Source organism: Nicotiana tomentosiformis, chromosome 1, assembly GCF_000390325.3.
Source record: "Nicotiana tomentosiformis chromosome 1, ASM39032v3, whole genome shotgun sequence".
NCBI lineage: Eukaryota > Viridiplantae > Streptophyta > Magnoliopsida > Solanales > Solanaceae > Nicotiana > Nicotiana tomentosiformis.
This window is the reverse complement of record NC_090812.1, coordinates 110802598-110829152: the sequence shown is the minus strand read 5'-3', so window position 1 is coordinate 110829152 and position 26555 is coordinate 110802598. Positions and strand designations below refer to the sequence as shown.

The 26555-nt window shown below is 35.5% G+C and overlaps 3 protein-coding genes across 12 annotated transcripts; 2 read left to right on the top strand and 1 right to left on the bottom strand.

Annotated features, from left to right (window-relative positions):
* Positions 1–1153: 1153 nt before the first annotated feature.
* On the top strand, positions 1154–15544 carry LOC104112636 (phospholipid--sterol O-acyltransferase). Of its 6 annotated transcripts, none has more exons than XR_011412460.1 (16): positions 1157–1508; positions 3446–3581; positions 5499–5643; positions 6453–6622; positions 6720–6796; positions 7113–7326; positions 7404–7578; positions 9131–9230; positions 10250–10344; positions 10883–10934; positions 11756–11827; positions 12693–12861; positions 14020–14114; positions 14191–14275; positions 14358–14447; positions 15147–15544. XR_011412460.1 is itself a non-coding variant. In XM_009622619.4 (16 exons), the coding sequence occupies exons 1-15, from the start codon at positions 1299–1301 to the stop codon at positions 14437–14439; spliced, it is 1887 nt and encodes a 628-aa protein (XP_009620914.1). In that variant the 5' UTR covers positions 1158–1298; the 3' UTR covers positions 14440–14447; positions 15147–15544. The 6 variants fall into 6 exon arrangements, 3 of the variants coding, with proteins under 3 accessions (XP_033516266.1, XP_033516265.1, XP_009620914.1); XR_004511200.2 differs by having other exon boundaries at positions 14010–14114; positions 14196–14275; XM_009622619.4 differs by having other exon boundaries at positions 1158–1508; positions 14010–14114.
* Positions 15545–16461: 917 nt separating this feature from the next.
* Positions 16462–21045, top strand: LOC104112635 (putative F-box/LRR-repeat/kelch-repeat protein At1g11620). Of its 5 annotated transcripts, none has more exons than XM_009622617.4 (3): positions 16462–17038; positions 19010–19074; positions 19674–21045. In XM_009622617.4, exon 3 carries the CDS (start codon positions 19686–19688, stop codon positions 20880–20882), a length of 1197 nt encoding a protein of 398 aa, XP_009620912.1. In that variant the 5' UTR covers positions 16462–17038; positions 19010–19074; positions 19674–19685; the 3' UTR covers positions 20883–21045. The 5 variants fall into 5 exon arrangements, with proteins under 5 accessions (XP_009620912.1, XP_009620910.1, XP_009620913.1 ...); XM_009622615.4 differs by having other exon boundaries at positions 19647–21045; XM_009622618.4 differs by lacking the exon at positions 19010–19074.
* A 331-nt stretch (positions 21046–21376) lies between these two features.
* Positions 21377–25262, bottom strand: LOC104112634 (rho GDP-dissociation inhibitor 1-like). Its single transcript, XM_009622612.4, has 5 exons — positions 24830–25262; positions 23925–23988; positions 23598–23819; positions 22382–22506; positions 21377–21668 (listed from the first exon to the last, which is right to left on the bottom strand). Exons 1-5 carry the CDS (start codon positions 25028–25030, stop codon positions 21600–21602), a joined length of 681 nt encoding a protein of 226 aa, XP_009620907.1. The 5' UTR covers positions 25031–25262; the 3' UTR covers positions 21377–21599.
* Between the last annotated feature and the right edge of the window lie 1293 nt (positions 25263–26555).

Genomic DNA, 26555 nt, shown 5'->3' with positions numbered 1-26555 from the left:
ATAAGATTGAACCTGCTTGCACAAAAATTTGGGTCCGTCACTGATTCTAATAGCTCTAAGTAATGTGGCATCAATGAAAGAGGAAAGAGAGAACATGGGTGTGAAAGAAAATGATAAATAAAGAAAAAGGGATGTAATAGGGGAAAAATGGATTTTTTTTTTATATAAACTCCGGCGCATGCAATGTAATCTGGTTGTCTAGTTTTAGGGCGGTAATAATTTTATTTTGAAATAGTTCAGAAATATAATATGCAAGATTAAATGTGTAGTTGAAAATTAGGTTTAAAACATTTTCGCTTTATAATAAATTATGATATTACTAGAATTGTCAGTAGTCTAAGTTGAGGTATACTATCTTGAAGATATTTTTGAAAAGCAAAAAGACAATCGCGGATCTTAAATTCTTAACCATGTGACCCTGGGTACAAGGTTATGAGGTAGCTTTTGGTATGACACCTTTATGTTTTATCAGAAAAAAAGTTTTCTTTTTGAGATCAGTCTCAAAGAAAACTTGAGCCAAGGTTAAATGTCAAAAGACAACTTGAAAATGAAAGAATAAAAAGTCTAATATGCAATGATTATAGAAGCAGAAAAATAGCTTGAAAAGCGTTATCTAGTCCAAATGGGCGCTTATAATGTTTTGAGGGCATTTAATTTGTTAAAATGTTAAAAAAAAATAAAAATTAAACATCTATAAACTATGTTTGTTAGGTGCATGTTTTGTGTAAATTCAAACATATAGATTATTGTTAAATGTGCTAAAAAACAATCATGTTGGACAAAATATCAAGCTTATGTATTATTTCAAATTTGCAACTTTTGTTGTAAACCCTTATCTAGTCTGTTCAGCATATTATCTTATTATAAATATTCATTTACAACTTACATGATTGTATTTACAAAGATATACACGTGACTGATTGCACTATAATACTTGTAAAATGGTATTTTTCTAACAAATCAACTGTTATCATATAGTACAACTTTGTTAACAAATCATTTAGTATTATACAAGTTAGCAATTTTTCGTGACTATAGCCTTCAGACATTTAAAAAAATAAAACTATAGAATTATACTAATGTATTACACTTCTAATAGTATAATTTTACATATGATTATTTTATTCAGAAAAATCAACTTTTGAATTCATTTTTAGATGCAAAGAAAAAGGCAACATTGAAAAGTTTCTAACTCCCAACGGCAAAAGTCAGTCCTCTGGCCCCAAACTTTCCAATTTTCCAGACACCTGTTGCTGTTGTTCATGTGAAAAAACGGAAAACAAATTCTCTTCTAGCCAATGAGAGGAGGACACGTGTGCATCGTCGTCAGTTTCCTCCTCCTCCTAGCTGCCGTTAGCGGGGAGTTCGCCGGCGATTACTCGAAGCTGTCGGGAATTATCATCCCGGGGTTTGCGTCCACCCAACTAAGAGCATGGTCAATATTGGACTGCCCTTATTCTCCTCTGGATTTCAATCCTCTCGATTTAGTCTGGCTCGACACCACCAAAGTAAGTAATCAAAAGTTCTAGACATTGTGTCGCTTTAATTGGTTGTGTAGAGATAATGATATTGTTCACTATTTATTTGTGCAAGCTTAGTATTTGAGTTTCACTTTGTAATTACTTTATAAGTACTCCGTACGATCGGAAGTTTCATGCATTAAGTAAAAGGATTTAAGTTTTATACTCTGTTAGTGTAAAAAATTTCATATGATCAGTGTGATTTAACCTGTTATAGAAGGTTACTTAATAATTACCATTTGTTTTAGGTTATCATCAATGCTTAGGTAATAACGTTACCTGCAATTACCTTTTCACGTGACCTGATAATTTTTACGCCATAGAACTTAAACTCAATCAAAATATTAAGCAATGCACATTTAGTTAAGAACAGAACACTATAGAAGCAAATAATCCTTAAAGGTAATACCAATCAAATTGGGATTGATATTTAGGGTGTGTTTGGTACGAAGGAAAATGTTTCTTGAAAAAAAGAGCGGGTTTCTTACTTATTTCTGCTTACTTATTTCTGGTGTTTGGTAAAAGCAGAAAATATTGTCCCTAAAGCATATATATACAATCTAGCCAAACATTTTGGGGGTGAGACAATAAGCATGAAATGCTGCTTATGGAACTTATTTTCCTACTCCCATGGAAGTCATTTTCCTGATTTTTAAGGAACTTGTCTTCCTAGAGAAAACGTCTTTCCAAAACATAACAGTTTGATCAACCAAATACGGGAAAATTGGAAAAGATTTTCTACCAATTGGAAAATAGCGAACCTTTTTTTTTTTATATAGTATTTGGAATAAATTTGACATGAATAATATGGAATGTATATAGGGGAATAGTCGACCCCAACTAATTTGCGACGATGTGCAGTTGATTGATTGAGTGGAGGAAAGTTTGATCTTGAACTGTGAGTTTTATCATACACTAATTACCAGCCTTTTCATATTGTAATAGTAAACTAATGATACCAGCTTATGAAGTAGTAATGGGGCAATCGGTATATAAGTGACGAGGACGTGGATGTTGATTCATGTTTCGTTCTGCTTCTTGTTTGAAATCTTTCCCTCGTTCAGATCAACATTCAAGGTGTTCAATTACTTTCGATTTTTCTGGTGCACTACATTGAAAGATATGATCTTGCTTTTGTAATGATTTTGGGGAAATACTCTATGCGGCAAATTACTGATATCTAACCATTCATGAGATGTTGCTTCCACTGCAGTCATACAAAAGTACTATGTGCTGTCAGGATCTTGCTTTTGTGATACAAAAGCACTGATGCTATTAGTTTAACTTTACGTAGAATCACATGAAATTAAGTTGTCTCGAAAGATCTACCATTCCATGCAGACCTAGTGAAAAGTAGGGCACAATGCAAGAAAAAGATCTACGTTGGTTATACCCATTAGTTGGTTGAGTTTAGTAATGTTATATTTACTTTAAGTCTGATGTTGCTTGGAGTCTTTTAGTCTTCTCAGAGATTTATGTGTCAGTAAAAAACATATAGAACTTATAGTGCTAGAGAAGCTTGTTTTCTTTTTGTGAAGATTTTATTGTTGTTGTTATTATTATCATCATTATTATTATTATTATTATTATTATTATTATTATTATTATTATTATTAGTTTTAGTTTTTATTATGGGGGCGGTGTTCAGGCCTGCTTAAACGCAACTTGATTATTCCACCGGGTACGTGCTTCTGTGCTTCTCTCACGAGCACAGGTACCGGTGACTCTGCCTACCAAGGTTTAGGCAGACGAGAAGAAATCACCTTGTGCTTTGCCTTCGCTGGGTTATTATTTTATGTAATATTGGACCAAAATGAGCCTAAATGGAGCAGCATAACAGTAATGATTCAAATAGCTTGATCCCTACTTGCTTTGGCTTGAGACATAGTTGTTGTTTATAAGTTAACAATTTATCTTTCTTACAGCTTCTTTCTGCTGTGAATTGCTGGCTGAAGTGTATGATGTTGGATCCTTACAATCAAACAGATCATCGGGAATGCAAGTCTCGACCTGACAGTGGCCTTTCTGCTATCACAGAGCTTGATCCGGGATACATTACAGGTGATTGATTTGTTCTCCATGCAATTCCTTTGCACTTCTAGTAAAGTGGAATAAGAATTCAAGATGTTAAGCCCCCATTAGCCAGGACATGAAACTGAACTGATTTTCACTGGTAACATCTTAAGTTGCCTGTTTTTAATCCACATGTAGCTAGGTGCACAGCTGGCTGGGCGCTTTGCCTCAGTTAGGCAGCGGTTCATTGTAGTTACTAATTAGCAAGCGCTAAAGCGTGTGATTCAGCAAAAACTTCCCTTTTCAAAAATTTTGAGAACTTAGGTGAGCCGTGGTTCTGTCTCAATAAGAGTGACACTAAACAGTACAATATTTAGCAAAGCAACTTAAGAAAACATAACCCGAGAAATAGTGATAGAAACTATTAGAAATACAGTAGTTAATAGATTTGATTAGGAGCTTAAAAGTTGCATCTTTGTATCTAATGAAACAAATTTATTGGTTCGTGAACATAGACTAACATTCTTTTTTACTTTGCTGATCAAAAAGGAAAAAGATTAGCATTGTTTTTACTTCATTTGTTTTGCTTAATTGCAGTTGTTTCATTTCCTTTATCGATATAATTGCTGTTTTGATTGTAGTTAGTTTTTGCTGTGTTTTATGTGAGTGTGTACATACTTTTTTCTTCATTTGTGCCTTCACTAATGCGCCCTTTAACTGTGCTTTAGCTTAGCATCCAATTAGACCTTGGCATTGCACGTTTTTTGCCTTTGAGAACAGTGGTCTAGATAGGAGTCTGTGTGGTTTGGTTTGAGCCGATTTTTACCTATGAAAAAACCAAACCAACTAGGTCTATTCAGGTTCCGGTTCTTAGTGGTTCTGTGGTTTTTTTTTCTATCCAAAATTTGGCTTTTTTATCAGTAACAAAAATATAATTTTGCCTTTTTATACTCTGCATATTTTGATTGAACATGGTTGTTGCACAAGTGGGACTTAACTGGGATTGTAAAAGAATTAGACCAAAAAAGGGCAAGGCCAAGGCCACAGACCCAAAGGAGGAAACGAAGAAAATCTATTGAAAAATTATATATAATTCTAAATATCTGTGAAACAAATATGCTTATTTTTACAAACTTACAAAGTGATATATACATTGTTGGTTTGGTCCGGTTTAGCTTTTTTTTTTCTTCGTTTAATACTAAATCAAACCCAATATAATCATTCTTTTTCTAAGTGAATACCAAATTTAGAAACAAATCAGTTTATCAACTCAGCTTGAGTCGTTTCTCGGTTTGGTACAACTTAATAAGTTAGAACAGTGTTTTGTCAAGTTTGTAGGCGGAAGATGCTTTTACACACTAATGGAAACTCTTTATGTATTTGTTTTACCTAGCCCTTCACATTATCTGATGGGGTTTTGCCTGCAACAGCCTTTCGTCGAAGCTTTAAAATATGAGTTGTTTTTTTTTAAGTGTCCAGATAAGTTCAGGATTCTTGAAGTTGATCTGGCTTAAATGTTTGTTATGTGCAGTTATGACCACTTTGTTCGCCATAAGAAGATTTGGCTCCTTCTTTGTTCTTATCCTTTTCCTTCTTCTTCTATATTTTCTGAGTTCACATTTTTTAACTTTGTTCTACTTGGTTGAACTAATGAGACACGGAACTGAATGGGCAAAAACTTCTAAAATTATGACTTCAAAACCATTTTCCTTAGTGTGAGACTGATGAACTTCTGCCTGCTGCCCTTTTCTTGGATTGTCAAGACCAATCAGTAGGGATTCTATGGTTATATTATTTTAAAGGACTAGTTAAATATGAATATGAAATTACAAAAAAGGACGATAACAGAGAGTCGTCAGTGAAGGACCAATTGCCATAGATATCTTTGTTACTCTAAGGGCTTTAAGTGATGATTCTGCTTTTTGTTTTGGTTCTCTAATTGATCCAAACCCCATTCCTCTTCAGGTCCTCTGTCATCAGTGTGGAAAGAATGGGTTAAGTGGTGCATTGAATTTGGTATCGAGGCTAATGCAATCATCGCAGTTCCATATGACTGGAGATTGTCTCCATCAAAGCTTGAGGAGCGAGATCTTTACTTTCACAAACTAAAGTTTGTATTTTCATGATACCATTTGTGCCTTGAATTCAGATATATGTGTTTATTATGTCACTAAATGATTCTTTCCTAAGTTCAAATGACAAGTTGATTGGTAGAGAAGTGTAAACCTTTCCAATTCCTTTTTCCCAGTAGAAAGTAGAATTATCCATTTCTTTCATCTATTCTGTTTCAAAATTTGTAGCAGTGAGCAAGATATTTACTTTATACAATGGTTGAAGATCTGGGTTGAACCCAATACAATGCTTTCTTGCTTCCTCTTTGGCCTGGGAAGATTATCCTGTATCAAATATGTAAGAATTTATGACAATGGAAAACTTAGTGACTTTACAGTTTTTCTTTTTGCCTTTTTTTCAAAATGCCCAATCCTCCAATATGTATGAGTGGAGGGTTTGTTTCAGTTTTTTATACTAGAGATCTTTCTTAGGTATCGTTGTGTGAAGTAAAAAGATTTTTTTTGTGCACAAAATGGTGCCGATGTGATTGTTTGCGCAAAATATGAGTTCAAATTTACACTGAGAACTCATCTTTCCCACCAGGCGTGGTGGGATGGTGTGTTCAGGAAATAACTTTGATAATTGCAAATACATTGTGTCATAAGTATCTCTGTTACCTTTTAACAACTTGTTTTTGCATCTCCCACTTCCCCTCCCCCTCCCCATACTTCACATACATCTTTTAAACTTTCTACTTTGCTGATTTTACTGTTCTGTTCTTTTGAGTGTTCGAGCATTTCTTTTCGTAATTGTTCTGGTACATGTCTTTTATATGGTGGGTTTTGATCTCTTTTTTCTTTCTTGCAGGCTAACTTTTGAAACTGCTCTTAAACTTCGTGGTGGGCCTTCAATAGTTTTCGCTCATTCATTAGGTAACAATGTCTTTAGATACTTCTTGGAGTGGTTGAAATTAGAGATTGCTCCGAAAGAGTATATGCGATGGCTAGACGATCACATTCATGCCTATTTTGCTGTTGGTATGCCTTACTAACCTAAATACTATTTGACCTCCAGTCTTATCTCAGAAATTAGGGAAAGCTACTTATCTGGAATTGCTCTTTCTTGTGGTTTCAGGAGCTCCTCTTCTTGGTGCTATTGAGACAGTCAAAGCAACATTATCGGGGGCTACATTTGGTCTTCCTGTTTCTGAGGTTTTATTTTTTTAATCCAACTTAAGTTCTAATGCGGTAGGCTACCTTTATGTATGTTTAGGACCTTTAGGTTGTGCAGTTCAGACATAGAAATTCTAGGTTGCGCAAGGCACGCTCCTTGGATAGCTTTAGAGATTTCTTTTTTATTCATCAAAGAAATGTGAATTTGAGATTTTTTTTGTTCTAAAGTTCTTGTCTTTGTTTCAAATATTAGGAAACTTAATAAAAGGTGTAAATCTGGACATTCTTATGAATTCGTAAAACATTAGATATTATATCTGCATTGATGTGGCATCTGTGTTTTCCAAGTTATCAGGGGACAGCTCGCCTGATGTTCAATACTTTTGGATCTTCTATGTGGATGTTGCCATTTTCAAAATATTGTACAACAGATAATGTGTACCGGAGGCATTTCTCTGGCGGAAACCGGGAAAACCATCACGCCTACCATTGCGATGAGCATGAGCTTCAATCAAACTATTCTGGCTGGCCAACAAACATAATCAATATTGACGTTCCTTCAATTCGAGGTATTACCAAAAGGCCAACGAGCATGTTGTGTCTTTAGCATAACTTGTGCTAATGGGCTTTTAATATGTCTTAGCAGGGGATGAGGCTTATCCATCATTTGTAGAAATTGCCCAAGCTAACTTGTCGGGAATGGAATGTGGATTTCCGACGCAATTGTCCTTTTCTGCTCGTGAAGTCTCTGATGGGACCTTTTTCAAAGCCATAAAGGATTATGATCCTGATAGCGAAAGGCTCTTGCACCTTTTACAAAAGTGAGTATGACAACAAATCTTTTTACGTCCATGCAACATTTTCAGATAATGCAATAAGAAGATAGTGTCCTTGATGTGTTCAATGTAACATATCCAGTAAACTCAAGATATAATTTAGCTTGTTGAAGGAAATGAATTTTCTGTACCTTCCGTGAAAATGTTGAACTTATTTTATTTCCTTTTGTCTTTCCAGAGGTCGGAACATATGAAAAAATATATTTTCTCCCTTGACTTCTCCATGGATCGAGGTGTTGCAACGCTCACAGAAACTAGCATGTTTTGCTTGTGTTACTTTCATTGTCCCAAAAAGAATGATATGATTCTATTAACAAGGCAACTTGGACATTGCCCTCTCAAAGATTGACATGATTCAACTAACAAAGGGAAATCAAGCATATACCTTGGCTGATTTCAGAGATGTAATCTCTATTTTAAAACTAGAGTTATTTTATTTAAAAACTAACTAAATGTAGCAATGTCCACATATCAAATTAAAGCTGTAATAATACTCCCTTCATCTTGTTTTGTTTGACGTACTTCCGACTTACTGTCTTAAAAGGGCTTCATTTTGAGAAGCGGTTAGGTTCAAAACATTGAAGTCAAACTAACCTTTAATAATACTATTTCCAATGTTATACTCTATATTTTAAATTTGATCTCATATGTTTAAAATCTTTTCACATGTGAATATCTTAATACATTGTAATATATGGAAGGTCCCATTACACTGAACTTCCTCTCCTTTTGACACTATTCAGAGCACATCCCCTCTAGCTTGGCAAAATTACACTAGCCTTTCCTGATAGACTTATGAACTAACAATGATAAGTTATAAAAAGGTGGTTCTGTTAGTTTAATTTGTTGCCATTAGAATCCTGTACTTTTAGATAGAGTATGGCAAAAGGGCAGCCGATGCACGAAGCATCCTGCGTTCACGCAAGATATGATAGATCAAATAAAGACACCTAATTTATAATGAATTGCATAACTACAGTTTTAACCTAAACACGCTTGATGGTGATAGAGTATCTACTTTGCCACATTGAATTATTGGAACAATATTAAAATTTAAAGGTTTTTATTTGATGCTTTAATTTATTATTTAGTTGTTACTCCTTAGTCCACAACTGTCATTAATCACTTATGCAGGTTGCTGTGCTTCCAATTCGGCAAGAAATTATATTGAAAAAATTGAAAATAATTCAAGATGCTAGATGAATTAAAATGAGCAAAACTTGATTAACTAAAACTTTTAAATGCAAAATTTGGAGAGCAGTTCAATTTCCAAAAAATAAAAATAAAAAAAATCTTAGAGCTAGCCAGAGTCTTGTGCATATGGACTCAGTAACTACGTAAAATTCGGTGAAAAATTAAGCTGTGTTTATGTAAAAGAATGTTTTATGGTGGAAGTAATTTATGCTAGCTTAATACGTATCTTTTTTTTTTTTTTCCCCTTTCGTTTCTCCATGAGTTATCAGCTATTGGCTTATTTGTTCTTTAGTTCTATGCTAATTAGCTCTAGCTATATTATGTTCTGACATCTAAAATTCAGGTCTTACCATGATGATCCGATTTTAAATCCTCTAACACCTTGGGAAAGACCACCTCTCAAGAACATATTCTGCATTTATGGCATAGATTCGAAGACTGAGGTATTCTTCTCTTCTCAAGGGTCAATTTCTTGCTCTAGCCAGTTTAGAAATTCATTATGATTGTTGTGCATATGTGTTTTAACGTAGATGATTTGGCTGTAGGCACATGCTGTTATTGAACTCAGTATTACTTGTTTTACACTTATTAGTCAGCATACACACTAAGTCAACTTTCTTATGCTCGTTTATCAGCGAGTTCATCATGTTCTTGTATTAATTTCTTAACTTCTTCAAAACCTAAAAGTGAAAACTAGTGCTCTAGGTGACTGTTCATCTGAAGCGGACAGGACAGCTAGAACGCCTCGAATTAGTCTTCAAATGCATATTAAATTACTTGGAGATGGGATGGTACTAACCATTGATGAAACTTAGCGACCAGCATGAAGATTGTAATTTATATCTGCTGTTGATCAACCTAGGCCTGTCTATTATAATTCTTTGTCCGTATTGCTTTCACATGACAGTTTCGTGATGAAAGTATCTGTTCTAATCCCTAGTTCTTTCTAAACATTCAGTTGAAAGTTCCAACTTGAAATTTTTTATGAGGCCTCTTTTGATATGTGGTTTAAGAAATCAGAAACGGAAAGTCTATGTGTTTATTTACAACCATTTCATGTTAGCTATGATTGAGCAACATTTGCTGTAATGCTTGATTTCTTAAAAGTTTTGGTTGTCGTTTTCTTATTCTAAAAGAAAAACTTGTTTACCATATCCATCAGTTGCTTGCGGCAGAAAAGTAAAAAAAAAGCAAGAAAAAGATGATGATTGAAGAAATAGTAAGAAAAGGAAAAAATAAACAAGCTGGTTATAGTGTTCTCCCTAGTTGGCTGTATTTCTCAATGCACCAACCTCTGTCTACCACTAGTACCCCCACCCTGTAAAAATGATTTAATGACATTAGTCTTCTATCCACATTACATTACATGCCTCTATGTGATTGTATTCCCCGCTTCTAGTTATGTTCTTCCTTCAGTATGTGATCCTGAATATTTTTCCGCTTTCTTCATGTTGAATAACAGGTTGGTTACTATTTTGCACCCAGTGGGAAGCCTTATCCTGATAATTGGATTATAACAGATGTGATATATGAAATTGAAGGATCTCTGTATTCACGGTAACTTGTTTTCTGCATCTTGATAGCATATTTTGAAAAGGTCTCTCCGAACAGCACATCTGAACATGTTATTTTTCCCTTATTATTGTTGCTCTTACTTCATCTTCTTTTCCTCATCCATGCCACCCGGGTCCTTCACAGCTTCATTGAGACAGAACGTTGTAAGGGTTGGCAATAAATCGAAATAAGAAGTTATATGATTTGTTTTGTGAAAGTATGTAATTTTGAATCTTTGCATGCAGGACATTATCCTTCTTTTAAAATCCCTAACCTCCAATTTTTAATCCTTAGTATTAATTTGCATAGCAGACAACATGGAGTATAAGACTGACTATGTGCATGATACTAAATCAACCATTCTTCCTATAGAATATGAAATTATTCTCTGCTTATATATATATATATATATCAGAGCATTTTGAGTAAGAGATATGTTAACTTGTCTTCCTCTTCTTATGCTTCTTAAACCTCATTGAAGTTGGATACTGACTTTTGAAAATTTGGATCCTTCTCAGTATCTCAAATTTTCTCCTTTTAGGTCAGGAAATCTGGTTGAAGGAAACCCAGGTGCAACAAGTGGGGATGAGACGGTATGATGAAGGATAAGATCATGCATGTTTAAGTATATAATTTGTTTTTGTGATTTATTGAAATGACCTCCCTTCTGAAATTTAAAATGACATTAGAGAGCTCTCTTTCAAAAAGAATTTTCACATGCTTGACTCATCAAAAAGAATCAAGTCCGCATGTGAGGGGCGTGTTAAAGACATACTTAAGTAAATAAAAGTGTGCTCTCTCAAACAACTTAAGCTTTTTGATGAGTTGGTCAAACAATTCAACAGTGGGCAACAATTATTTTTACAATCGGACATTTATGGCCTACTAACTAATGCTTTTAAATTCTCATCACCTTTAGTACCCAACTTAACTACTTATAAAAAGTACTAATTCATAGGAAATTCAACGGAATTCAAATTTTAGTAATATAACTATATAAGTAATTGTGTGTTGGTGGGAGGTAGCATATGCCAGGCGCGCGAGCTGGTCCAGATACAGCATTGTTGGAAAAAACAAGTAGCTAATATTATTAAAGTCAATGACTGCACGTTGAAATGTTATTTCATTGGTGCTTACCACTACTGAATAAATTTACTTAAAATGTTGGATTGGTCATGAAATAGGATCTTTAAAATGAACTTTAGGTAACTGTAATCTTAAGATATGAAATAAAGTCATATTATGTTTTGAAAAGGAGTAAGGTTTATATTAGAATAAGTTAGCTGCTAAAATCTGACAGTGGAAGTAGTGTTATTTTAAAATTAGATTGGTCCATTTGATTATGATGACTTTCGTATCTATGACTATGTTACAAGAAAGGGATTCTTTTTTATTAAGTGAAGCAGATTCGCAGGTGCCATACCATTCACTCTCCTGGTGCAAGAATTGGCTGGGGCCAAAAGTGAACATAACAAGGACACCACAGGTATTCATAAGCACTGTCATAGATATAGATGTCTAAGGTACCATTGTTCCCCTCAGATAAGTTCTCTTTTATGATTTGAAGGTGTAAATTGATATTCTTTTGAAATTCATAAAGATCATCTGTCCTCCTTTTTGGTATGCGATATTTTGTTTGATCTTATTCTCAGTCAAGTAGGAAAACCACAACCATTATTACCACCTTTACTACTAATTATATTAAGCATATGAAAATAGCTCCAACACAATCTCAACACCCCACACAGACACATTAGAAGAGCTGTCTAAAAGACTATGATAGATCTGATTATTGTTAGTAATTTCTCAGATACTCGAAAGTTTGATCCAACACATTTTAAAGATCCCTACCTTTTCCTACAAATTGATCCCCTAGCTTTTGTCGTGTCAGCATCTGCCCTGTAAGCCCTACCTTTGAGTGCGGTTTGAATTACACCCAATTTTTCTGATTCGGCGGTTTGTCTGCCTCAGGTTGAGTAGTCAGAGAAGGGCAATGCGACAACTATCCTGATTGAATTATTTGGCCCTCGATCCGAATGAATCAACCTTTCCACGGAGGTAAATCTTTGCCTGCTGCTAGGCAAAGATGTATGCCTCTGTGGAAAGGATGATTCATTCGGATCGAAGGTCCACATAACCAAGCTATGCATATTTATTTCAGTAGATCCCTTTCACCTGATTGGCTTCTTCTGGAAAACATAATATATTCATGAAATTGTAGTCATATGACCTCATACTTTTCCAGTTTTCTGCTAAAACTCTAATACTTGCTTGTGAATGATTTTAGCTTTTATATTGGTACTCAGTGGCAACTGCAGCTCTATCTTACTCTCTGTCTTTGACAACATCAGTCAGAGCATGATGGCTCAGATGTACAAGTGCATCGAAATATAGAGCATCAACATGGCGAAGATATCATCCCCAATATGACAAGGTTACCTACGGTGAAGTACATAACCTATTATGAGGATTCTGAAAGTTTTCCAGGAAAGAGAACAGCAGTTTGGGAGCTCGATAAAGGTATCTGAAGTATCTCAATTTCTTGTTTAAAGTTTTATAAAGGAATTTCTTGGTTATTTAAGTAGAATGCTGTGTCTGCCCCCTCTCTCACTTCTTTCTGTTGGCTAGATATATCTTCTTTCCTCCGGTTCACCATCCGCTTTCCTGAGTCTAGCTTTTATAGTTCCACAAATTTGTCCCAAGTCAAATGACAAATACAGCCTTCATTTCTAAGTTTCTGCCCAGTTTTTGCGTCTCTAGCAAGCTCTTACGTTTCTGGCTAGTTTTCTGTCCATTCAGCCACTTTCAAATATGGCTGGAATTGTCTCCTTTTCTTCAAATTGGCTTCTTTTGACTTGTTTTCTCTCCAAAACCCCTTCTCCAATGTATAAACCTGAAATATACAATAAAACCACAATGAATGCACTAATTTTCTCCATTAACAAAATAAAAATTCAAGTAAAAAGCATATATAAGTTGGTAAATACCAACTTATCATTGAACAGACAGGTATTTGAGGGGGATAGAGAACGACCATGTATATATGAGGAGCCTCTTATTCTCCTTTTTGGTGCACCAATGAAATTCCAGTTTGTACAGAAGATTAGATGTCGTTCATAAATAATCATAATACGTTGTAGATTCTTTACTTTTTTGTGTACTTCTTGTATATGGGATATTTTTCCGTTTTTAATATCACAAAAAAAGGGAAAGAAAGAAGAACACACAGGTGTTTGAATATCTTTTCTATGTTCCAATGCATGCCCCAGCGTCATTGTAATAGTTAGGCTTTGCAGAAGATCACCCTAAATTTTCTTCTTGGATAATTATTCATTGGAATTTCCAGCTTACCTTAGTAGCATGTTTTGAGGACTTGTCCAATTCCATAGACTAAAATTACTTTTCTTGGTTCCTTCATCGGTTTACGGCAGTCGTAAGCATTTGACAGGGGACAGATTTAAGACATGGTACATCGTTTTATACCTCAAATCAATCTTGCATATATAATGTTCAGCTTCCATATGATGCAAGATTAAAGATCTTGTCCAACTGCATTGAATAAATTCGGTAATGTTGGATTGTTCTAGATGTAAGATATTGAATCAAAATTAGACATTTTGCACCTCATGCAAATTGTCTATCTGATGAGTGTAAATTTTCTTGGGTAGCAAATCACAGGAACATTGTCAGATCTCCAGTTTTGATGCGGGAGCTGTGGCTTGAGATGTGGCATGATATTCATCCTGATAAAAAGTCTAACTTTGTTACTAAAGGTGGGTCTGTTTCCTCATTAACTTCTACTATGAATGTTGAGTTTTTATTGACATTGTAAAGCATTGCAACAAAAAGCAAAGCGTGGGCCTCTGAGGGATGAGGACTGCTATTGGGATTATGGGAAAGCCCGATGCGCATGGCCTGAACATTGTGAATACAGGTAACAGTGTTTCAATTAAATTTTGCAAAATAATATTCTCCTTCTGTATTTAGGCCACCTTTCTCCGGTTACGATGATGCAGATATTTATTCGGGGATGTTCACCTGGGGCAGAGTTGCAGATTGAAGAATTCTACATATGATCTCCTGTCGCACTATGTATGATTTTTAAGGTATGCTTCGTTCTTTTTTGCTAAAAGGGATAAGGAATATTCAACAGCTACATTATCCTAGGGAAGCCTAAAATGACAACCAAAATATCTGACAATAGGACCGAGACTTGCTAAAATGTACTTTGTGCTTCAAAGCAAGGGATGTTGATTTGTCCCCCATTTACATCGTGACTTAGGAAGTACTTTTACATACCTCACTGCTTGAGGAATAACCAGCTTATTTCTTGAAGGGTGCAGAATAATGATGGTCTTATTATTTTTCTGATGTATGATTTTGTGATGTTCTTGGTGCTTTGAATTCTTTAGTTGTGGGAGGCAAAAGCTGGGCAACTATTAAGTGATAGTTCTGTGCTTTCATTGAGTAATCATATCTGATGGTCCTGACTATCTTTCTGAGAGAAGAAAAAAGTTCGAATTAGCAGCCGTAGAATTGGTTTTTCCTCCAGAATAGGAGCTTCCTAATTTCAAGAACCTAATAACAAGGGGGACTATTAATGATGTTGAGCTGAAACTAGAAGACTCTCCAGAAATAATACCAAGTCTGCAAAAAGGAGTCAAGTATTTTCACTATTGATAAATGAGTTGGAAGACCAACTTCCCTCGTACTATGCTAATTCATCACTTTTCTACAGCACCTGTAACATTCTTTTTGCCAGAAGAATTTTGTTTTTAAGGGATAAGTTTTCATGTGGTTTGCAGAAAGCAGATGTACATTCCACAAATATTAGAAGAACAAGGGCTAATGATTCAGAGAGCAAAGACTGGATGTTCGTCTGGACTGCGTTGCATCCAACTTTGTCTGTGTATCATAAACTAGAGTTTGATCACCTGTACATCCAAATGGAAGAAAATTTGTAGAGTATCAAATGTAGCACCAGAACATGTTCCACATTAGAGTGTAATTACAACGGAGAGTCAAGATAGCTCTATTCATTTTAAGGAAGACTATGATGATCATTTATAGGCATTGGTGTTTTGACGCCAAAGTTGATCACACGTCTGAAAATGTAATCCATATATTGAGATTCCACTGGTTATTTAGTTTTGACTATATTTAGATAATGGAATTACACAATCCAAGACTTTGCATGGATGAATTATTCGTGTTCAAGCACGAGAAGTGAATGTCTTTTTCGCCATTCTTTCCTCTGTAATCTGTCATCAACAACAGAAAATCGGCAAATGCAGAATAAAACCAAGTGCCGCTGCTGGGGCTATAAAGGACAGTTTTGTTGAATACACTAAAGCATTTCTATTCACCTTTTCTGTTTGATATGATAACTTGAAAAGAATCAACTATTTGAATAAAACTATGGTCATGCATGAGAATTTCTGCTTTGCAAAGGTTGCATCTTTGATCTTAGTAATCTGAATTCCAAAAGTAGGTTTTTCTACTCCTTCAAAGTTCATCTTGATGTGATTTGAAGTTCTTACACGATTACTATAGATGTGTTTCAATTTTTCTCTTCTAATTAAGCAGTGAAATATAATATCGTGATGTTCATTTTGAATTTCTTTTTTAGGAAGGTAACACTGCATTAAACATCAGCACAAAGGCTGTGATGGTAGGGTAGCCATATTTACAGATTCCAGAAAAAGCAAAAGTATTTTCTTCCTCATCTTACAAGGATTCTATGATGTCTAGTAAAGAGTCAACATCATCTATATAGTTTTCTTTACACCAAAAATGAAATAACAATGAGCAATTCATCGTCTAGAAACAGAAAAGATTAATCCAAGAAAGCAAGAAGCCAAAAAATCAATTTCATTTAGAGGTAAATCAAACTGGATCCCCATAAAACATCTCAGTTGTTTAGTCTTAAGTCGTAGCGCTATTATCTTCGCGTTTAGTTAAAGTGTTTTCTCTTTGACCAGGACTAAGTGCTCAGTATTTTTGTAAAGATAAAGGGCCATTTGTGTCCATCATTATATAATAATAGGGACAAAAATGTACCTGCCCTATAGTTAAGGGACTACTACTTAGGTTTTTCCCTCCCATTATTCCACATAGGAGTCGCTCTCTCCGTGTCAGACTTCCTCTAAACTTACCCCTTATTGGCTGCATTTAAAAAGTCAATTTCAATGATCGATCAACCATCAATTCTTTTTTTAATGATCGAGAAATTCCTTAGGGGCTAAGTAGCGTGTTATCAACCGGTCAAGTGAACTTAATATTTTCGATATTAAGTTGTAAAAACTCTAATATCAAATCATCAAATTTAAAACTTTAATTCGTATCTAGAGCTAACTTTAAATCCTTAATAATGGGTTCACCCCTCCAACTCTCGCCACTTAAATATAATAGTGCATGGCTCAAGAATTAAGCTATTTTGGATAAAAGTCAATTTGGTGTACAAAATATTTCATATTCACGCAAGGTCCGAAAAAGAAGTGCACCGCCTGCCCGCATCACTTATTAGTCACTTACATATAAGTGACGAGACAACTTTATCGTGACCCAATATATAAATATAATACCTAAGATAATTGTGAGAAAAAGCTATGACCTTGAGTCTACTTTCACATGCTCACTGACCAGAGTTCGCCGATCATCATCGTCAGGAAAGAAAGGTCTCCTATTAACAGCCAAGGTCAGCCATGAACTTTAAAATTAAAAGTAATTTATTTTAATTTTACTTTCTTTTGTGTCTGAGATTGTGATCATCATATCATGCCTTATTTTAATTGCTTTCTTGTGTGATCATTGAACTATATACTGAAGGAACCATGCGCTGTTATTTCCTACTTTGGTCTTTGAATGATCTTACACTTCTGGTGTTTTTTTTTAACTTCCTTGCTAATATTCACTTGAATTGGGTTATCAGAGCTCCTGTTAATTAGCTATTTGTCTAACAGGTCCAACAGATGGATCAACAATATGTGTAAATTTGTGGTAAATTAGAACTAGTATATATACACTTTAGCAGTGGCAGAGCGCAGCGGTGGAGCCACAATTTTCACTAACGGGTATCAAAATATATTAAAAAAAACATGCAAAAAAGTAAAGGGAATTCAACTTTATATAGTATTAATGCATGAAAGAAACTTTTTGTAAGGCTGCGTACTTACTAACCTCCTTAGATCCCACTTGTTGGAAGCCACTGTGTTGTTGTTGCTGTTATTGTATACTAGTGTAATTTTCTGGTGTTGGTTAAAGATGGCTCTGCCACTACACTTTAGGGTGTTACTAATAGTGCATTGACTATAGCATGTTTGATATAAGTGATACTATTGGTTTATTACAAGATTAAGACCAGTGTAAGTTGCTTCTGTTGTAGCTTAACTTGGAGCTAGAATAAATCGGTAAAAGGCGTTCAAAGCGAAAGTCATATATTTGCTTGACAGACTTAAAAGTTTTATACACAGAAAGAGTTTTTTTTTTACAGTATAGGTCTTTTAAAAGTCAACTACGTGTAAATTGTCTATAATAAGCATGATCAGTGGCATGTAAAAGATGGTAACCTGTTTAAACTGGAACAACATTTATAATGTAGAAATTAATTATTGTTGGTATATATAACTTAAATTCTTCTTTGACCGAGCTTTTGAACATTTAATACCATTATATTCACTGTCATTCCCATGTATTTATCCGTGTTTCCATGTTTATGGGCATGATACTAGGCTTATCTCTTCTGTTTACCTTAAGGTGTTTCATCTGAAAGGTGATTAGTAAATTCAAATGACGGGGAAAATTGTAGGTAAACAATTGGACTGGCATGACTGGGAAATGCTTTCTAGAATTTTTACTGTGAGATTGGGGCTTGATACTCTAACAATGATTGATTTTGTTAAAAATGGATTAGAATGTTAACTTTTAGGACTGTCTGCTTCCTAGACAGGGGTTCTAATCCCACTTTAACTTTCCAAATCTGTTTCTTACTTTCAAAACATAAAGAAGAAAAAGAAAAGTTAAATTTTGGACCTGCATTATTAATGTTTGAGATAATTTATAAATTCCTTCTAGCAGAACAAAAGAATGAAATCTCATGCTTCGAAGATTACATTAAACAATGCAGAGATTGTTTATAAGTTAAACATGTACTGATAAATAGTATCCATTTTGTTGGCTTTGGAAGGTAAGAAATGAGTTTACTTTTGCAGGAAGAGTACTTAACTTTTACCACTTAAATTCACTTTATCGTAAATTTTCTTCAATTTCTTTGTCCATTATTTGATATTCATGCTTATAGATATTAGTCTTGGACTACACATACATATTTGTAGTTTTTCTCTATTTGCGCCTTTCTTCATTAAAGCCCACGCTTTATTTACGCTTTGCGCTTAAAGCCCCAACTGACCTTAGAGCTTTTTTGTGCTTTTCGCCTTTGCTAACACTGCTACACTCCTTTAGTACTTTAGAAGGTGACAATTCTTTCTTCTGTTCTTCCTGTCATTTGGTACAGATTTCGGAGAGGATTCATTTAGGGGACTGTTTTTCTTTCTTTTGTTGCTCAATTGTGTCTCATTCAGTTACTTTTGTAATTTTCCATTGAAAGCCTCTGATGTGTTGATTGGTTTTCACTAACTAAATTCAACTGTCTGACTTTGCTCATTTCAAGGTCCGATGTTAAGATACTCACCACAGCATGAGCTGGGGTATCAAGCTATGAACTTATCATCATAGGTAACTAAGTTGAACTTTTTTAGTGCCATGGGTTCTGGTTACATTCGCTTGTCCTATCTGCTCATTTGTGTTTTGTTTGTAAAGTAAGAAGCGAAGAAAAATGAAGGGACAAGTAGAATTCTTTTCACTAAATAGTTGGTATTCCTGACTTATCCTTGCTAATTTATTGAGTAATTTTCACATCTTCTCAGTTAGCAAATGGCTGTGAAGCCATTCTTCCGCGTAAAGACGCTAATGGTCCTTGTAGTTTATTCTTCAACAATTTTCCTTTGCAGTTTTTCCTTGTAAAAACCTCTGTGACAAGGGCATCTTTTTGTCATTGTGGAGACAAAAGCCAAGGTTAGGTAAGGTAGGAATAGACAAGCATTAAGTTCCATATGGAAAGAACAAACAACTGATGGAGTTTTCTATGTAAAACTATGAGTTAAGCAGATTGCTGAAACTTTGTGCTGGAAATTCTTTCTTGTAATTTTCGTAATCCTCTGACCCACCCTCCCAAACATCGAACGAATAACCAAAATACTGGCATGAAGCTGTTTTCCTTTTAAAAATGTTTTGTCATTTGGTTGCAGAATTATTTTAGAGCTTTGTGATTGCAGAGGATTTACGTCATGAGGGACAGGTGGCCAAGAGGTAAAAAGTGGCTTAAATTGTCATCTGTAGAAACAATCGCGCTTGAACAGCTGAGACGAAGCTCAACATCAAGGGAAACAAAACAAGAAATGGAAAATAATTTAGAGACCAAGGGAACTTGGCTTCCTTATGACTTACTTTTTAAGGTTTTTCTTCTACTTCCAGCTGAAACTCTCTGCAGACTGCGTTGCGTATGCAGGACACTTCTCAACATGATCAACAGTCCGGCTTTTGTTGAAGCTCACTTTCGTCAATCTGAGACAGTTCTAATTACTCAAAAGTCCTTTCGTGAGGAAAACATACGGTCACCTTTTCCACTACCTTCAGATAAGCCAAATCAATGTTACTTCCATTTCTGGGACATCCACAGCGGCGAAGGCCACAAAGTTTGTATGCCAAATTTGAGGAACTTAGAGTGCGTTTTGGCTGCCTGCAACGGTTTGGTGCTGGCTAGAATTAAGAAAAACGGAGGTCTAGTAGTTGTAAATCCAAGTACGAGGAACCGCATTAGAATGCCTCTTGGTACAATTGGTTTCGCGCAGGAGTGTTACGGGTTCATGTTCAGCCACTTCACAGGTGCTTATAAAGTAGTACACTTGTTCCGCGACGAACATAGACACATCCGCTGTGAGATCCTGAACCTTACTACAAGATCATGGCATGCAGTGGATGGACCTAATTCAGGAGAATTCGGATCAATCAGTACTACCCGTAGATCTGTTTCAGCAGTTGGTGCTTTGTATTGGCTTCCAAAGAGGGACAGTTGTAACCATGTTGTGTCTTTGGGATTTCATGATGAGAAGTTCCAAACTGTACCTTTACCAATCAACAGCACAAAAAACGATCGGCTTGTTGAGATTGGAGGCAGCCTGAGCTTCATAACTCACGCAACGTTGAATTTGATTCAGGTATGGATCTTGAACAAGGAGGACTTCAGGGAAAATTGGATAAAGAGATATAGCATCAATAGGTTCTATGATATCACAGGATTTGTTCCACTTTGTGCTTGGACGACAGAAATATTTTTCAAGAGAAGAGGAAACCCTTTGTTACATATTTACAATATTGAAGCTGAAGAAATGCAGGAGGTTAATGTTGGAGATGTGCAAATTTACATGCCTCATGTGAAGTCCCTTGTTTCATGGGATAGTCCTCAAGGTCAGTGGGATGTATAACTATTTAACCAGCACACCCTTAGTGCTGCTCCAAAACCTACTGGTTTTTGGTTCCTTAAATCACTTTGTAAATAGTTGGAACACGTTTCTGTGTTTTTCTTTTACCTGTGTGCTATTGAGTTTTATTATGGGACTATAAATCACTTTTAACGTCGTATGTCCACTTCTGTGTTCTTTCTTTTACATCAACCGTCCTCAACAATAATTCTCCATAGCCGGAATTTACAAAGTGCCCTCGGAATCAATCAGAATTCAAATGCGGAAGCCTGAAAACCCACAAGTTGATGTAAAAGACTTCTGCTCCTTTGAAATGCTGATGAGAGAGTTCTCTACGCTCACAATTAGCTATGATCAAATTGTTAGCCACTCACTTATCTGTCTGTTGTACTTGTGATGATGGCCGGTTCCCTGCTCTACTACTGCTTAATTCATTTCTTTTTTCCACCGGTTTTGCGTGAAGGTCGACTAATTCAGTCATCGCTAAAATAGATCAATTTCTAGCATAAAGCATCAAATTTTATTCATTCTTTCTATCATGAGAAAGATCACAACTTGCATTTATCAAATATCAAGAAACAGGTCAGTCCTTTTTTTGGTTTAACAGATTTGCTAAGCTATTGATATTGTAGTAAACAAGGTACATTCCAAATCCAAAGATAAGACTTCAAATAGAATATCCAGATTCCAACAAGGCCAGAAAGAGCTGGGACATCTTGGTTACCTACCCTTGCTTATTTCAAACGAATAGTTGAGCTCCAAATAACATCTTTTGTCATCATCCACAAACTGCACAACAACAAGAATCCACAGAAAAACCAAATTCATCAAATATTTGCCTATGTTGTGGATGAATTCCTGGTACAGGCAATAGCGCAAAAAAGGACGGACACAAAAGCAAAATGTCTCTTTTACCTATGTTGTGCGGACTCTCCAAAATGCCACCACATTCGTGTCTGATAAAAAAGGCACTACTTTTGGAGGATCCGACACGCACCCGTCGACATTTTGGGAAAGTTCGAGTAACATAGTTTTACACTACCGATATATTTTAACTAGTTATAACTCGCTATTTACTTCATTTTTTTGGTAACCAGATTAGGCTTCTTGCAGGCACTTACATGTTGTAGGTCACCTTAATTTGGTAGTGTAAAAACACCATGCACTATCATGACCAACACACGCTCAACAAGAATGTGATGTGAACTCTACTTATTCAATATGTAACTGCAGATGTTTCAACATTTCTAAACACAAGAAAGATATGAATGTCGAGTCTCACATATATCATCTAGCGCCAATCGAAAACAAAGGGAAATTTAAAGGTTAAATCTGTACTATCTTGAGGACACACTAGATCTATATCAGTGGGACGTTAAATGTTAAAACTGTTCTACATTTATTCTTGTGGACAAAATGGACTTATAGCATGCTTCATTTTGACTAAAGAAATGAAAAATACGGACTGATATTGGATACAGTAGGAATATAAATGCTCACACCTTAAGTTTAGCTGTATATGTTCCTCTTGCAAGTGCACCTGATGGAGTGGTCTCCTCTTCTAACATATGTATATAAGGTTCTCGCTGAGGAGCAAAGGTGCCCAGCATTCCCTTACTTTGATCAACTGACATCAAATGAACAAACAATGATATGTAAGGAAAGAAAATAACAGAAATAAGTGAAGAGCAAAAGTAGAGGTAACACTTGTTTAATTTTAATTTAGACTTCCATGCCTAATGTTGGGAAAATAACCTTGAGCCATTGTGCAGCACTTTTAGTGACAAAGTGAATCAAGTTGATACAAATGCATGAAATTGATGAAAACTAAAATCAAAACTAAAGATAATAGAATCAGAAAGGCACAAGAATTGAATGTGTTCAGCAACTATAAGGTCTAAAACCATGGGGAGATGCCGATATGGATTGTTCTTTCACCATGAGAATATTAATAAATTTTACACTTGGATTTATAGTCTCCAATCCAATCGCTATGAGAATAATTAATAAATTTCACACTTGTATTTATAGTCTCTAGCCAACCCAACCGAAGTCCCTTGCACTCTTTCTAACTGATGAAGAACCAGTGACCAAACCTCTTCCTTCCTACTCTCTCTAGTTCTATTCCACAATTGGCACACCTTACTTTATCAAAAAAGAAAAAGAAGGTACACCTTGCCTCAAATTGTCCGCAGTTTTACAGACACAAATGTATCTATACCTCCTCGTAAAGGGAAACCAAGATAAGGAAAAACTACTATGCGAGCCCATTCATACATAAACCAAGGGAATTCCATTATCTTAGAAAACAAATCAGGCAACATTTGTTTAGATTCCAGCCAAGGAATGGTAAGAAAGAGTCTGCAAACTTGGAGACCAAGTCGTTTGGTCTCTACTCTAGGCCAAACTTGGATATCGGGCTTCACGGAACACCTAGCAAAACCATATTCCATTTTAACTGCTTCACGAAAATCACACACAATCTACATGACTAATAATTCTAAAGTAAATGATTCAATTCACACACTATAACATGGTCTTTTCAGTTGATAAATGCACAACTCGAAGAACTCCTCTGCTAAAAAATAAAGGTATCATTTGTCTGAAAACTACAAATGAAAATGCTAGTATTAAATCCCTTCGGTGCTCGACTGTCCAACAATGCATTCATAAACAAGGGAGAGCAAAAGAAATAGGAAATGCGACTATAAATCAAACCTTGAAGACCGGCCTTCCATACTGTATTTGTGTAAGCCAAGCCAGAAACAATATTGTGCAGAACACTAAATGTTAGCTTAAGCCGGTACTCTGAGCCCTCCCTGAGGGTAAAAAGAACAGATTTGCTCTGGCCTTCTTTAACAGGCAATGGAGTATTTATCTCCTCAAAGTCGGAGGAAAGAATTCCAACTGAGTGGAACTTAACTTCAGGTTCCATTTGTCCTAAAAAATTGATCCAAATAGTCATTAAATAAGATTTAAAGGCTAATTTCAGAGTAAATGGTGTGCTATGATTAGGAACACAGCTTGTCAAAAAGACAGACAAACCATTTAAGTCACTTTCCAGGCAACCAAGCAGCTTCTCTTTCCACCTCCTCAAGCTCTCATCCTCCTGCGCAAACAAGAATAACCATATGGAAATTCAAAATAATGAAATATGGAAACAGATTTACTGAATCTTCCAATGCAAAAGACGATTCAAATTAAAATAATGTAAGGCAAAAAAGATCTGACGGAGTGAGCAAGAATCAAGGTAGATTGAGAAGGAATGCCCTATATGGTACAGCATAGAAATTTCCGCAAATGAATTTTCCGATGCAACTAAGAGATATTTTCAATTTCAAGAATGTAAGGAGAGAAAAATCCCACTGGAGTAAGCAAAAATCCAGTCCACTCCAAGCCAAACTTGACACCAAAGCAGAATAAGGAATACTTAGATGTCACAGCATAAAAATTCTCGTCAGTACATGAATCCCAAACGAAAATCACTTACTGTATTCAGGGAAAAGCTCAAATTCAGCCCCAAAAAGCACCAAACAAACCTTTTTTATCCTTCATAATATCAAAATTGGTGGTCCTATTTTGTCTTTTCTTCTTTTCCACATATTTCTTTTAGGGGGTGGGTTGATGCAAATTCAAAATCACTTCCTGACGAAACAACCTACATCACCTAAAGCAATGATCTTTGAAAAAGAAATATGCAAGACAACAACTAAAATAACAAATACATATATAGATGCCAAAACCAGATAAGCGGAACCCTAAAATAATATAAGGAATTGAGACACACATGATACATCAAAAACACATAAAGATAACAAAAACAAGAGAGACCCATCGTCTATTTTCAAGCTGTAAGCCAAATAAAGTTCAAAGCTCTTTGAGTTTCAAGAGAAGCAAACAAATGGGGGTGAGTTAAACAAGAAAACCAGAGGTGAACTGAAAGAGAGAACCTTGTCCTTTTCAATTTGATCTTTGAGAGAAAGGAGAGGACCAGGTACATAACTTGTTGTAATAATATCAGTAGCAGAATCTTGATTATGCTCATCTTCCTCACTATCTCCCTCTTCTAACTCCTCCTTTCTCTTGTCTTCACTAAAGTTAAGGCCACGTGATGGACCTGCTTCCTCTTTGTTGTTGCCACCCTCCATCATTCTTGATTATCTCTCTGTGTGTTGGGGGTATGAGTAGGGAGCAAAGTGTATTCTAGCAACAAAGGATATAGCAGTAGGGACAGTGAAGATTTTGTTTTGACAATTATTGAAGAAGAAAGAAAAAGGGGTGCAGAAGATAAGTCCAAATTTTCAATTCTTGGAGACAAACATAAAACTCTTATCTGTCTGACATTTGTTTTCCTGTCTCTTGTCTTTTCCTTTTCTTTTCGTGGGGGGCGTGCTTTTCTTTTTTCTTCATTTAGTTATAACGTTGCAAGGACTTTCTTTTTCCTTCACATACTTAATAAGGAAAATTTTCTTTACTAATACTTAATAAGGAATCAAAAAAAGAGATCTTTACCCAAATAACCTGTTATTCATCGTTTACTTTTCTAGCCATATACATAATTTATATATTAATTATATATAATTATACAAAAATAATATATAAATTATGTATATATTATACCTTCACCGCTTATTTTTCATTTAAACGATTGGGTGAGCGGCAATTTAGATTAATTGTTCTTGGAAAAAACTTAGAGTGGTGGGTGATAAGTATTTCCCAATTCATATTCATTACTAGTTAGTAAGGAATGATTTATCTCGAAAACAAGTTTTTTGGTATAAATTCGGATTAATCGGGTGAAAAAAAACTTGGGTAGTCATGAATAAAGACCACATAGATCTTTTTTTTTTTTTTTAGATTAAAAGACTAATTTATATATTAGTTAAAGAAGAGTTACAGGGAACTGTTGCCCTAAGGCAGTTACACAAAATGAAGTAACAGTGCTACTGCTGGCACTAGTGTGCCATTCTATTTGACTATGGCTACTATAACTCCGAATGGAAGTACAAAAAGTGGTGTGGTGCGCTACTAGTAGTAGCTTCATTTGATGGTATACAAAAAGAGTGCCTAGTTTCCGACAACGGAGTAATATTACTACTAACATGCCTAAGTCTACGATGCCCCAGCTAGTCTTCATTGACAGTTTCCAAAACAAACGAAGGTGCATGTGCAAAAAAGGTAATATTGCTTCCTATCGGTTCCATCCCAAACTGAGCTAGTTGGTTTGCTACTGTGTTTTTCTCCCTGTAAGTGTGCACTACAGGTGAATCACTCAGTTGGCAGATCAGGAATCTGCTATCATTTAGCAATGTGAGTATATAGTAGACTGACTTTGAAGCATGGTGATTACCTCTTTTGCGTCAAGGTGGATTTCCAGTGGGGTGAGGTTGTGAATGACTGCTATTTGTAGCCTCTTAGTAGCGTCATTATTTCTATATTAATAACATTGGTTGCTTCATGCTTTCCTGCGTAACCCATTACCCAATTCCCAGAAGCATCTCGAAAGACACCACCAAGCCCAGCAAATTTATCCGATCTTCTCATTGCTCCGTCATTGTTTAACTTGAAGTAATCCTGTGGTGGAGGTTCCCATTTTACATACATAGGAATCGTGGCGTGTTTGTGATTAAAGCTGCGTGTTAGGTAGAAATATTCGGAGGCTAGATGGTAAATATT